General features: G+C 40.2%; 1 protein-coding gene across 1 annotated transcript in view; it reads left to right on the forward strand.

The window, feature by feature from the left end:
- Positions 1–13961, forward strand: part of LOC124711491 (nicastrin) — a 135483-nt gene that overhangs the window by 14344 nt on the left and 107178 nt on the right. The window contains exon 3 of the mRNA XM_047241601.1: positions 8660–8783. Coding sequence (XP_047097557.1) covers positions 8660–8783 — 124 coding nt within the window. The remainder of the gene's footprint in view (positions 1–8659; positions 8784–13961) is intronic.

Consider the following 13961-nt stretch of genomic DNA (forward strand, 5'->3'; position numbering starts at 1 on the left):
CAACTTTAATGTGATCTCCACAGTGGTGTTCCCAGCAAGAATACGATGACACAGTACAACAGTGATTAACAGTATATTTCTAAACAAACCTTTTTTTATGAAACAGATGTGAGTCCCATAATGCTTCATCTGGTCATGATGGTCAAATGGCAACAACAAAGCATCTCCACAAATTGAGTTTAATTAAGAAAGGTCACACAGTAGATGTGAAATTTCTTTCCCATAAATATTCTTACAACATTATGAATGTAGGTTTACTTTACAACACATTGGGGTAATTACAGTGAAAGCTTAGAAAAAGTTTGGCTAACATCTGGGATCAATTTTTGTCATGCTTGGAAGAGAGAGCTTTATTTAATGCAGAGGACCACCTCTTCAAGACTTAAAAATTCACTTCAGGTAGTACTGTGAAAGTTTTCAGTGTGTTATCAAAGATAGAAATTTCACAAAAATTCAAAAATTCTGCTAAACAAAGCAATGACAATTTGGAGCATTACCAAACAAGAAACAAATAAACTCAGTAACGCAAACAACATACAACTCTTATCATGATAGTGGCACAGAGAAGGATGACATTAATATCACATCAGTGGCCACTAAATTCAATAAATTCTTCAATACAGAAGCTGAAGACACAGGGGCCAAAAAATAATTTATCTAAAGTGGATCCATTAGATTTACAAAGACGGGCATTTGCTTACAACACCACCAGACTACACTGCTGACTACTGTTAGAGGAGTCACGAAAAAGCAGTAACTCTCCTGGCTATGATGACATCTTGACCAAAGAGCTAAAACCTTATTCTGACTTGGTATTGTCCTGAAGTGGAGGCCTCTGAGATATTTAGCAACTGACGGAATGTTTATCAGAAAGACAGATTAGAGGCCATAGGAGCAAGAGTGTTTCTGGCAGCTGACAAAAACATTGTCTCTATTGATGTCAAAGCTTAGTGTGACAGTGAAGTTATCTGGTTGCATATAACAGGTCTAGGCGAATCCAAATTAATTGTTGGATGTTTTTACTGGCCACCCTATTCTGTTGTAGCAGTTCTAAGAGTCATTCAAAGAAAGTCTATGTTTTGTAACACACAAATATCCAGGTCACGCAATACTAGTTGGAGGCAACTTTAACCTACTGAGCATAGAGTGGGACATTTATGGATACATTACAGGAAGTCCAGACAGATAATCATGTGAAGCACTTTTGAACACATTTTCTGAAAAATCTGGAGAAGGTAGTTCGGCAGCCCACAAGTAGTGAAAATATCTTAGACCTTATAGCTACAAATAGCCTTGACCTTATCAACAACATCAGTATATAAACAGGGATTAGCAATCATGATGTCATTATAGCAACTGTAGTTACGAAAGTTGATAAATCGGTTAAGGAGGCTAGGAAAGGGTTTTTGCTAGAAAGAGCAGATAAGCAGTTGTTGGTATCTCACTAAGAGAGTGAACTGACTTCACTTAGTTCCAGTAAGATGGACCTGAAGGGACCAAAGCTTAAGCAGATTGTGAATTGTGGTCTGGAGAATAATCTGCCTAGTAAGAGGATTAAGGACAGAGAAGGCCAACCATGGTTTAACAAGGACATCAGGAAAATTCTGAGAAAGCATAGACTGTAGCACTCCAACTTCAAAAAAGAATGTGCAAATGACAACAAGCAAAGGTTAGTGTAGATTTGTGCATCTGTGAAAAGATCTATGTGCGAAGCATATGAGGCCTGTTCAAAAAATTCTGAAACTTAGTTCAAAAAATTTTTCTTTGCCTGCCTCCTACTTATTGTGCATGGTCTTCTTTGAGACACACTCCTGCACAATTGGTATGCTGCTCCGAACATTGTTTCCAATATTGGAAGCAGTCTTGGTACACCTCTTGCCGGATTGCGCAAACTGCCGTCTGCGAATTTTCTTTTATCTCGTCTGTTGTTGCAAATCATCATCCTTTCAATGGGGCTTGCAACTTTGGAAATAAAATAAAGTTCACAGGGACCAGGTCTGGATAGTATGGAGGATGAGGCAGCACAGTTAATTTTGTTTTTTGTGCAGTAGTCATAACCTTTGTGTCAACCATTGGCCCGCATCTCATCACCAGTTATGATTATCTTACAGAACGTCTCATTTTCATTTGTGCGGAAAGCTCTTCATAGACTGTGAGGTGAATGTCTTTCTGGTCTTAACTCATGAGTCATGGGACAAACTTGGTGACAACACAATGCATTCCAAGATGCTATGGCAGGATTTCATGACATGATCTAACTGAAATATTAATTCTTCTGAAATCTCTCAGACAATCAGTCTTTGATTTTTTGACATTCCTGTGAGAGCACCTTTATGTGTGGCAGCAGACTCTATAGTTTTCTGAGTCATTTACCATTGGCAAAGCAGAAAACTGTCTTATGGTTGATGATTTTTTAGAGCCAGAGAAGTGGCGTGTGTGTGTGTGTGTGTGTGTGTGTGTGTGTGTGTGTGTGAAAGAGAGAGAGAGAGAGAGAGAGAGAGAGAGAGAGAGAGAGAGTGCCAAGGAAGTTTACACTCCCATATTCTATGATAAAAAGTTCATATTTGACTGATGTTAAGGACATTATCTATGATAGCAACTGGCAGATGCCAATACTGTCATATATCTTTGTGGGAGACACCCTTGAATTCTGTATGCACTACGTATTTCAAAGACACCACCATATATCACAGAACAACAGTCTCTGTAGTGTCAACCTCACATGAACTTTTATTATTTAACAACTTGTCAACTAGTGACTTCAAGAGGACTAGAAGTATCTCTACATTATTTATACATTCTTCTAATAATTTTCGGGTATGCAGCCGGATCCCGTCGACATTCTGCCACATTTATACATTGGTTGAGAAAGCCAGCATTGTCTAGGTATTTATTTCTTCCAATCTTATATTAGCCATCTCTGCCTCCGACTCTATTTACCTCCTCTGCCACCTCTCTATCAATCCCCTCTGTCCTTTTCCATATCCTCCTCTCCACTCTGTCCATCTCCTCCATTCTCTCTCTTTCTCTCCCTCCCTTCACAGTATCAATCTCCTGCTCCCTCTAGTATCTGCACAGCTGTGGCTGTCCTCTGTATAGCACATGCAGTGCATTCCATTATTACCTGCAAACATCCCGGTCCTGCGAGAAATCCAGTTTGACTGGTGTTTCTCTTCTTGCTCAGATTGGAAGCTCTCTTGAACTTTTTCTGGTGTCCCAATTTAATTTTTTTAACCACTCTTATGCAAAACATTATTTATTTTCAGTCCCCAGACATAGTTAGACACTTACTTGTATGTGTCATTTTCTGCGGGTGAAATTTATGTCTGTAAACGACACCTATGGGATGTAGGTGGTTCTTAACCCCACGGCACTTCTTTCCATACAGTAAATGATGTGTGTACCAAGTTCATTTGAAATTGACCCAGTGGTTTGGGAGCAGAGGTTGTACATACATACATATACGTACGTACACACATACACTTACATATTATATGATATTCTTGCCACTCATGATTTATTCCCAGGATACCTGAATCAATTCCCTTTCACAAATTAAAACAGCAATTGTGGAAATACTTGCTGTATATGTGCTGTCATTTATGTTGGGATGTCCATTCTCTATTAGCAATCCTGTCATGTCATGTTTTGCTGATTTTTTTTTTTTTTCTTTTTTTCTTCTTCATTAAAAAATTTTACATGCGGCCACTTTGATTTTATGTCTGGGTTGCCAGTTTCAAATAGGCCTATGTTATGCTTTTATTTCCAGCTTCACTTATCGCAGGTACACCTTTTGTTTTACATATAGAAGATGAGACTTACCAAACAAAAGCGCTGGCAGGTTGATAGACACACAAACACAAACATACACACAAAATTCTAGCTTTCGCAACCAACGGCTGCTTCATCAGGAAAGACCTTCATGAAATCCTCCCCACTCCACCAAGAGTGTCTTTTCGCCGTCCACCTAACCTTCGTAACCTCTTAGTTCATCTCTATGAAATCCCCAAACCACCTTCCCTACCCTCTGGCTCCTACCCTTGTAACCACCCCCGGTGTAAAACCTGGCCCATGCACCCTCCCACCACCACCTACTCCAGTCCTGTAACCCGGAAGGTGTACACGATCAAAGGCAGAGCCACGTGTGAAAGCACTCACGTGATTTACCAACTGACCTGCCTACACTGTGAAGCTTTCTATGTGGGAATGACCAGCAACAAACTGTCCATTCGCATGAATGGACACAGGCAGACAGTGTTTGTTGGTAATGAGGATCACCCTGTGGCTAAACATGCCTTGGTGCACGGCCAGCACATCTTGGCACAGTGTTACACCGTCCGGATTATCTGGATACTTCCCACTAACACCAACCTGTCAGAACTCCGGAGATGGGAACTTGCCCTTCAGTATATCCTCTCTTCTCGTTATCCCCCAGGCCTCAACCTCCGCTAATTTCAAGTTGCCGCCTCTCATACCTCACCTGTCATTCAACAACATCTTTGCCTATGTACTTCCGCCTCGACTGACATCTCTGCCCAAACTCTTTGCCTTTACAAATGTCTGCTTGTGTCTGTGTATGTGCGGATGGATATGTGTGTGTATGCGAGTGTATACCTGTCCTTTTTTCCCCATAAGGTAAGTCTTTCTGCTCCCGGGATTGGAATGACTCCTTACCCTCTCCCTTAAAACCCACATCCTTTCGTCTTTCCCTCTCTTTCCCTCTTACCTGATGAAGCAGCCATTGGTTGCGAAAGCTAGAATTTTGTGTGTATGTTTGTGTGTCTATCAACCTGCCAGTGCTTTCGTTTGGTAAGTCACATCTTCTTTGTTTTTAGATATATTTTTCCCACGTGGAATGTTTCCCTCTTAAATGACTTACGGTATGCCAGATGTAGTTTTGATTATATGAAACAAAACAATGAAACATATTCCATGCTAAGCACAGTGATACTATCTATTGTGAGGTCTGGAAGTTACAGAGTTGCTCGTAGTGCCATCAACACAGATAAGTAGTGATTTTGGTGTATTAATGAAAGTACCCCCCCATGAACATGGACCTTGCCGTTGGTGGGGAGGCTTGCGTGCCTCAGCGATACAGATGGCCGTATCGTAGGTGCAACCACAACGGAGGGGTATCTGTTGAGAGGCCAGACAAACATGTGGTTCCTGAAGAGGGGTAGGAGCCTTGTCAGTAGTTGCAGGGACAACAGTCTGGATGATTGACTGATCTGGCTTTGGAACACTAACCAAAACGGCCTTGCTGTTCTGGTACTGCGAACGGCTGAAAGCAAGGGGAAACTATGGCCGTAATTTTTCCCAAGGGCATGCAGCTTTACTGTATGATTAAATGATGGTGGAGTCCTCTTGGGTAAAATAGTCCCCCATTCAGATCTCCGGGCGGGGACTACTCAAGAGGACGTCGTTATCAGGAGAAAGAAACTGGTGTTCTACGGATCGGAGTGTGGAATGTCAGATCCCTTAATCCACCAGGTAGATTAGAAAATTTAAAAAGGGAAATGGATAGGTTAAAGTTAGATATAGTGGGAATTAGTGACGGTCAGTGGCAGGAGGAACAAGACTTTTGGTCAGGTGAATACAGGGTTATAAATACAAAATCAAATAGGGTTAATGCAGGTTTAATAATCAATAGGAAAATAGGAGTGCGGGTAAGCTACTACAAACAGCATAGTGAACGCATTATTGTGGCCAAGATAGACACGAAGCCCACGCCTACTACAGTTTATATGCCAACTAGCTCTGCAGATGACGAAGAAATTGAAGAAATGTGTGAGGAGATACAAGAAATTATTCAGATAGTGAAGGGAGACGAAAATGTAATAGTCATGGGTGACTGGAATTCGATAGTGGGAAAAGGGAGAGAAGGAAACATAGTAGGTGAATATGGATTGGGGGGAAGAAATGAAAGAGGCAGCCACCTGGTAGAATTTTGCACAGAGCATAACTTAATCATAGCTAACACTTGATTCAAGAATCATAAAAGAAGACTGTATACATGGAAGAAGCCTAGAGTTACTGACAGGTTTCATATAGATTATATAATGGTAAGACAGAGATTTAGGAACCAGGTTTAAAATTGTAAGACATTTTCGGGGGCAGATTTGGACTCTGACCACAATCTATTGGTTATGAACTGTAGATTAAAACTGAAGAAACTGCAAAGAGGTGGGAATTTAAGGAGATGGGACCTGGATAAACTGACTAAACCAGAGGTTGTACAGAGTTTCAGGGAGAGTATAAGGGAAAAATTGACAGTAATGGGGGAAAGAAATACAGTAGAAGAAGAATTGGTAGCTTTGAGGGATGAAGTAGTGAAGGCAGCAGAGGATCAAGTAGGTAAAAAGACGAGGACTAGTAGAAATCCTTGGGTAACAGAAGAAAAATTGAATGTAATTGAAGAAAGGGGAAAATACAAAAATGCATTAAATGAAGCAGGCAAAAAGGAATACAAACGTCTCAAAAATGAGATCGACAGGAAGTGCAAAATGGCTAAGCAGGGATGGCTAGAGGACAAATGTAAGGATGTAGAGGCTTATCTCACTAGGGGTAAGATAGACACTGCCTAAGGAAAATTAAAGAGACCTTTGGAGAAAAGAGAACCACTTGTATGAATATCAAGAGCTCAGATGGAAACCCAGTTCTAAACAAAGAAGGGAAAGCAGAAAGGTGGAAGGAGTATATAGAGGGTCTATACCAGGGCAGTGTACTTGAGGACAGTATTATGGAAATGGAAGAGGATGTAGATGAAGATGAAATGGGAGATATGATATTGTGTGAAGAGTTTGACAGAGGACTGAAAGACCTGAGTCGAAACAAGGCCCCTGGAGTAGACAACATTCCATTAGAACCACTGACAGCCTTGGGAGAGCCAGTCCTGACAAAATTCTACCATCTGGTCAGCAAATGTATGAAACCGGCAAAATACCGTCAGACTTCAAGAAGAATATAATAATTCCAATCCCAAAGAAATCCGGTGTTGACAAATGTGAAAATTACCGAACTGTCAGTTTAATAAGTCACAGCTGCAAAATACTAACACGAATTCTTTACAGATGAATGGAAAAACTGGTAGAAATGTACCTCTGGGAAGATAAGTTTGGATTCTGCAGAAATATTGGAACACGTGAGGCAATACTGACCTTACGATTCACCTTAGAAGAAAGATTAAGGAAGGCAAACGTATGTTCCTAGCATTTGTAGACTTAGAGAAAGCCTTTGACAATTTGGACTGGAATACTCTCTTTCAAATTCTAAAGGTGGCAGGAGTAAAATACAGGGAGCGAAAGGTTATTTACAATTTATACAGAAACCAGACGGCAGTCATAAGAATCGAGGGGCACGAAAGGGAAGCAGTGGTTGGGAAGGGGGTGAGACAGGGTTGTAGCCTCTCCCCGATGTTATTCAATCTGTATATTGAGCAAGCAATAAAGGAAACAAAAGAAAAGTTCGGAGTAGGTATTAAAATCCATGGAAAAGAAATAAAAACTTTGAGGTTCTCCGATGACATTGTAATTCTGTCAGAAACAGCAAAGGACTTGGAAGAGCAGTTGAACGGAATGGACAGTGTCTTGAAAGGAGGGTATAAGATGAACATCAACAAAAGCAAAACGAGGATAATGGAATGTAGTCGAATTAAATTGGGTGATGCTGAGGGAATTAGATTAGGAAATGAGGCACTTAAAGTAGTAAAGGAGTTTTGCTATTTGGGGAGCAAAATAACTGATGATGGTCGAAGTAGAGAGGATATAAAATGTAGGCTGGCAATGGCAAGAAAAGCGTTTCTGAAGAAGAAAAGTTTGTTAACATCAAGTATAAATTTAAATGTCAGGAAGTCGTTTCTGGAAGTATTTGTATGGAGTGTAGCCATGTATGGAAGTGAAACATGGATGATAAATAGTTTAGACAAGAAGAGAATAGAAGCTTTCGAAATGTGGTGCTACAGAAGAATGCTGAAGATTAGATGGTTAGATCACATAACTAATGAGGAGGTATTGAATAGAATTGGGGAGAGGAGCAGCTTGTGGCACAACTTGACTAGAAGAAGGGATCGGTTTGTAGGACATGTTCTTAGACATCGAGGGATCACCAATTTAGTATTGGAGGGCAGTGTGGAGGGTAAAAATTGTAGAGGGAGACCAAGAGATGAATACACTAAGCAGATTCAGAAGGATGTTGGCTGCAGTAGGTACTGGGAGATGAAGAAGCTTGCACGGGATAGAGTAGCATGGAGAGCTGCATCAAGCCATCCTCAGGACTGAAGACCACCACCACAACAACAACAACAACAACAACAACAATGAAAGTACTGATTATGGGCTCTTTGTTTTCGGTGAAATAGCCAACTACTTTGCTCAGTAACAGATCTGAATTTGTAAAAGTAATGATTTTGAAGCATAAATTTTGATGCCACCTCTTATCCATTCTCATTACTGTGAGAATAATCTTTTGCTGTGTGTTCTTAAAATATATGAGGAACCAGTTGTGGGTTTCTTTTATTCTGTAATGGTCTGACTTCTGCAGTAATATATAGTGTTCAACACAGTCAGATTGCATTAGTTAAATTAAATACTACACCCTGTTATAGATGTTGATGTGTGGAATCTACTAACTGATTTCATTTTAAGTTATGTTTGTTTTCCAGCTTCCCGCTCAGGCAGTGTTGGTGCTATACACTTAATTGATGATGATGATGACCTACTGTGGCTTTTGAATAAAGGGGATGCTCCACCTTATATGGCTGTTCTTGGTCCTGATATGTTCAAGAGGTAAGTGTGATGACCAAAGCAGTTCATTTCTGATGGAAGGACTAAGATAGTTTTAATTTTCAACGATTTATGAAGTACAACAAACATTTCAGATTAAGGGCCAATTGTCTACAAAGACTCAAAATCCATTCATTCATATTCCACGGATTCCAGTATGAAGCAGAGAATCTTCAAGGATGCCGAGGAGTCCCTTATTGACAATGTCATGGACTCTTTATCATCTTTCTCCTTTCAAACATCTGCACTTTAGACCTTTATTTTTGATCAGCATGATTAGTGTGGAGAGAAACGATGTATATTTCCCTACTTATGTTTTCTCAAAATTGAAGTCTGGTTCATTCTTTGCTGATTTGAATTTGAATTAATTAGCAAACAGTGTGGTCTTCTCATGTTTCTCTTGTTGTGAACTTTGTATCCACACACATTCTGTCTTACAAATTTGTAGACCTACTTTTCCACCTTAGGCATGACATTTTTTGATGTGCTTTTCAGCTCCCCTTCTTTGGCTAATCATCAGAATGCCATCTGTGAAAGCTCACCATTTAGGAAGCTGCTGAATTCTGCGTCATTCTACATGTCTAGTGACCCGTTTCACCACAGGGAATGTGTTAGAAAAAAAATTTGAGGCCTAACGGAAGTGAAGTGTGCATAATTAAAGTGAGTACTCACAAGCAAGAGTCCATTGTAAAGCTGGTATTCAGTTGTGGATTATTGATATTCAGCCACAAGCTAATACCAGCCACTGAAGAAAGAAGGTGGGAAATAAAGTGAAGATAAATGTGTACATAATGAATGTTTAGAAAAGAAACAGGTAACACAAAAAAATGAATTAATGGTTAAGAGAGATTTAAAAATTCCTAACTAGGACAATAGCAGATTGAAAGGTGTATAGGAAAGTTAATTCATAGTGGAGAAAACAACTGCAAATGTGTTTTGCAAGTGGGACACACTATGGAATTGCTGAAATAATTTATGTACATGAGGAATAATAATTGGTGGACCAACAGAATGATCAGAATGATGAAAAGCCTAATTTTTGCACATATTTCATGCAAGTTTGAGAAGTATATTTGTTTTTATTACATGTCACAGTATTTATGCAGAAGTCTGTTGCTTAAGTGTCACAGTATGCGGTTTCCAACTTTGTATTACAGTAATTTTGAAATATCATTGTTATAAACAAATATTTCTTTACAATTCATAGATTTTAGTAGTTACAATAGAAAAAAAATGTATTGTCTACAGAAGGAAGAGTTGACTGAAAGAAAACCACCTTGGGGCTGGGGGTAGATTGATTTAGTTCTGGAGAAGTGTGGAAACCTGTGAGGAAGTTCTGGTCTTACGTTAAATAAGTAAGTGGCTCGAAACAGCATATCCAAACACTCTGGGATGATGATGGCATTGAAACAGAGGATGACACGCATAAAGCTGAAATACCAAACACCTTTTTCCAAAGCTGTTTCACAGAGGAAGACCGCACTGCAGTTCCTTTTCTAAATTCTCGCACAAACAAAAAAATGGCTGACATCGAAATAAGTGTCCAAGGAGTAGAAAAGCAACTGAAATCACTCAACAGAGGAAAGTCCACTGAACCTGATGGGATACACAGAGTACATGAAAGAACTTGCCCCCCTTCTAACAGCTGTGTACCACAAGTCTCTAGAGGAACGGAAGGTTCCAAATGATTGGAAAAGAGCACAGGTAGTCCCCGTCTTCAAGAAGGGTTGTTGAGCAGATGCGCAAAACTATAGACCTATATGAAACTTCCTGGCAGATTAAAACTGTGTGCCCGATCGAGACTCGAACTCTGGACCTTTGCCTTTCGCGGGCAAGTGCTCTACCATCTGAGCTACCGAAGCACGACTCACGCCCGGTACTCACAGCTTTACTTCTGCCAGTATCTCGTCTCCTACCTTCCAAACTTTACAGAAGCTCTCCTGCGAACCTTGCAGAACTAGCACTCCTGAAAGAAAGCAGAATGAGAATCTCATTCTGGAAACATCCCCCAGGCTGTGGCTAAGCCATGTCTCCGCAATATCCTTTCTTTCAGGAGTGCTAGTTCTGCAAGGTTCGCAGGAGAGCTTCTGTAAAGTTTGGAAGGTAGGAGATGAGATACTGGCAGAAGTAAAGCTGTGAGGACCTGGCGTGAGTCGTGCTTCGGTAGCTCAGATGGTAGAGCACTTGCCCGTGAAAGGCAAAGGTCCTGAGTTCAAGTCTCGGTCGGGCACACAGTTTTAATCTGCTAGGAAGTTTCATATCAGTGCACACTCCGCCACAGAGTGAAAATCTCATTCTATAGACCTATATCTCTGACATCGATCTGTTGTAGAATTTTAGAACATGTTTTTTGCTCGCATATCATGTCATTTCTGGAAACCCAGAATCTACTCTGTAGGAATCAACATGGATTCCGGAAACAGCGATCGTGTGAGACCCAACTCGCTTTATTTGTTCACGAGACCCTGAAAATATTACATACAGGCTCCGAGGTAGATGCCATTTTCCTTGACTTCTGGAAGGCATTCGATACAGTTCCGCACTGTTGCCTGATAAACAAAGTAAGAGCTTACCGAATATCAGACCAGCTGTGTGGCTGGATTGAAGAGTTTTTAGCAAACAGAACACAGTATGTTGTTCTCAATGGAGAGACATCTACAGATGTTAAAGTAACCTCTGGTGTGCCACAGGGGAGTGTTACGGGACCATTGCTTTTCACAATACATGTAAATGACCTAGTAGATAGTGTCGGAAGTTCCATGCAGCTTTTCGCGGATGATGCTGTAGTATACAGATAAGTTGCAGCATTAGAAAATTGCAGCGAAATGCAGGTAGATCTGCAGCGGATAGGCACTTGGTGCAGGGAGTGGCAACTGACCCTGAACATAGACAAATGTAATGTATTGCGAATACATAGAAAGAAGGATCCTTTATTGTATGATTATATGATAGCAGAACAAACACAGGTAGCAGTTACTTCTGTAAAATATCTGGGAGTGTGCTTGCGGAACGATTTGAAGTGGAATGATCATATAAAATTAATTGTTGGTAAGGTGGGTGCCAGGTTGAGATTCATTGGGAGAGTCCTTAGAAAATGTAATCCATCAACAAAGGAGGTGGCTTACAAAACACCCATTCGACCTATACTTGAGTATTGCTCGTCAGTGTGGGATCCGTACCAGATGGGGATGACAGAGGAGATGGAGAAGATCCAAAGAAGAGGGCCGCGTTTCGTCACAGGGTTATTTGGTAAGCGTGATAGTGTTATGGAGATGTTTAGCAAACTCGAGTGGCAGACTCTGCAAGAGAGGTGCTCTGCATCACGGTGTAGCTTGCTGTCCAGGTTTTGAGAGGGTGCGTTTCTGAGGAATCAAATATATTTCTTCCCCCTACTTATACCTCCCGAGGAGATCACGAATGCAAAATTAAGAGAGATTCGAGTGTGCACGGAGGTTTTCCGGCAGTCATTCTTCCTGCGAACCATACGCGACTGGAACAGGAAAGGGAGGTAATGACAGTGGCACGTAAAGTGCCCTCCGCCACACACCATTGGGTGGCTTGCGGAGTGTAAATGTAGATGTAGATGTAGAAATGTGGATCCTAGGAAGTATCTTAGGAAATAGGTAGAGAAAAGGCAAACACCCATTTATACCATTTTGTGTATGAAAAAACTTTCAGCAGCAGTGACTGAATACAACCTGAAGTTATCAGGGATAAAATAACAGGAAGTTAAATGTTCTAAAATACTTATAAAGGAATGAAACTGCAGTTATGAATCGAAGGACATGGAATGGAAGCAATAAAGAGAAGGGAGGAAGACAAGGTTGTAAGATATCGGCCATATTTTTCAGTCTGTACAGATACTAAACAGTGAACAAAGTCAAAGAGAAATTTGAAAAAGAAATGGAAATTTGAAATTAAGAACAGAGAACGACAAAGGACGAGGAAAAGTAAATAGAGAGTAATAGAACATGCTCAAATTAAAACTAGTGATGTAGAGGAAATTGTATAAGTGAATAAGAATCTGAAAATAATAGGTTTCCTATTTAGGCAAAGAAATAACCGATGATGGCCAAAGTAAACAAGCTATAATATGCAGACTGGCAAATAAAAAGGGGGGGGGGGGCTCCAAGAAAGAGAAGTGTGTAACATATAAAACTGAATATTAGAGTGTAGCCTTAAATGAAAGTGGAACATGGACAATCTACGGTATAGAGAAAAAGATGATTTAAGCTTTTGAAATCTGGTATCTCAGAACAGTGCTGAAGATTAGGGAGTAGTAACCAGCGAATCAAATTGGGAAGAAAATTTATCTGTGACATAACTGGACCAACACAAGGTGTAGATTGACAGGGCACATCCTAAGGCATAAAGGAAGATTTAATTTGGGAATGAAAGGGTGTAGTGTAGGGGGAATAAAAACTTTAGAAGAAGATCAAAGCATGGCTACAGTAAGCATCTTGAAATTGATATAGTTTGCAGGAGTAACACAAAACTGAAGAGACCAGCATAGCAAAGACGTACTGAGACACGTGCATCAAACCATCCTTCAAAGTGAAGACTTCAAGTACATTAAGAAATGTACAGCATTCATTATAGTCTTGTTGTTGATATTCTTCATTGTTGTCCTCATCATCATCATCATCATCATCATCATCACTGTTGTCTAAATGAACATTGTTGACCATAATGGACACTGGTCTCCCGAAAACTTTTCCTTTGACACACCTGTGTCTTGTTGTCTCCTCCATCCCTTCATGGCAACATCAGCTAAATGATGCTCTTCAATGTCGTTTCCTTCTAATAAAATGCATTTTTTCTTTCATTGTCCTCCTAGTCACTTGATATTTTGTTCTTATGTCCGAAGCAATGTGTTCTCTGATTTGTCAACTATGTCTTTCCATTGTAACAGTATGTGGTTATATTGTATTCCCCAACCAACAATTACTGTGATTCACACATCGGATCCATGTTTGAAAATGAGTAATATAAGGGTACAACATATTATAACTTTGTTCTTCTTGTAATTAAAGTTCTTAAATAACCGTAATATTGGTTACAGCCATTTTATGTGTGAGAGTGTGTGATGAATTCCTTAAATCACAGAGTGTTAGACTTTCATTCAGAGCTTAACATTGAGGACCAGCCATTTAGAAAAATTTTGGACCCAGAACACCAGCC

The sequence above is a fragment of the Schistocerca piceifrons genome, chromosome 8 (assembly GCF_021461385.2).
Source record: "Schistocerca piceifrons isolate TAMUIC-IGC-003096 chromosome 8, iqSchPice1.1, whole genome shotgun sequence".
Classification (NCBI taxonomy): domain Eukaryota; kingdom Metazoa; phylum Arthropoda; class Insecta; order Orthoptera; family Acrididae; genus Schistocerca; species Schistocerca piceifrons.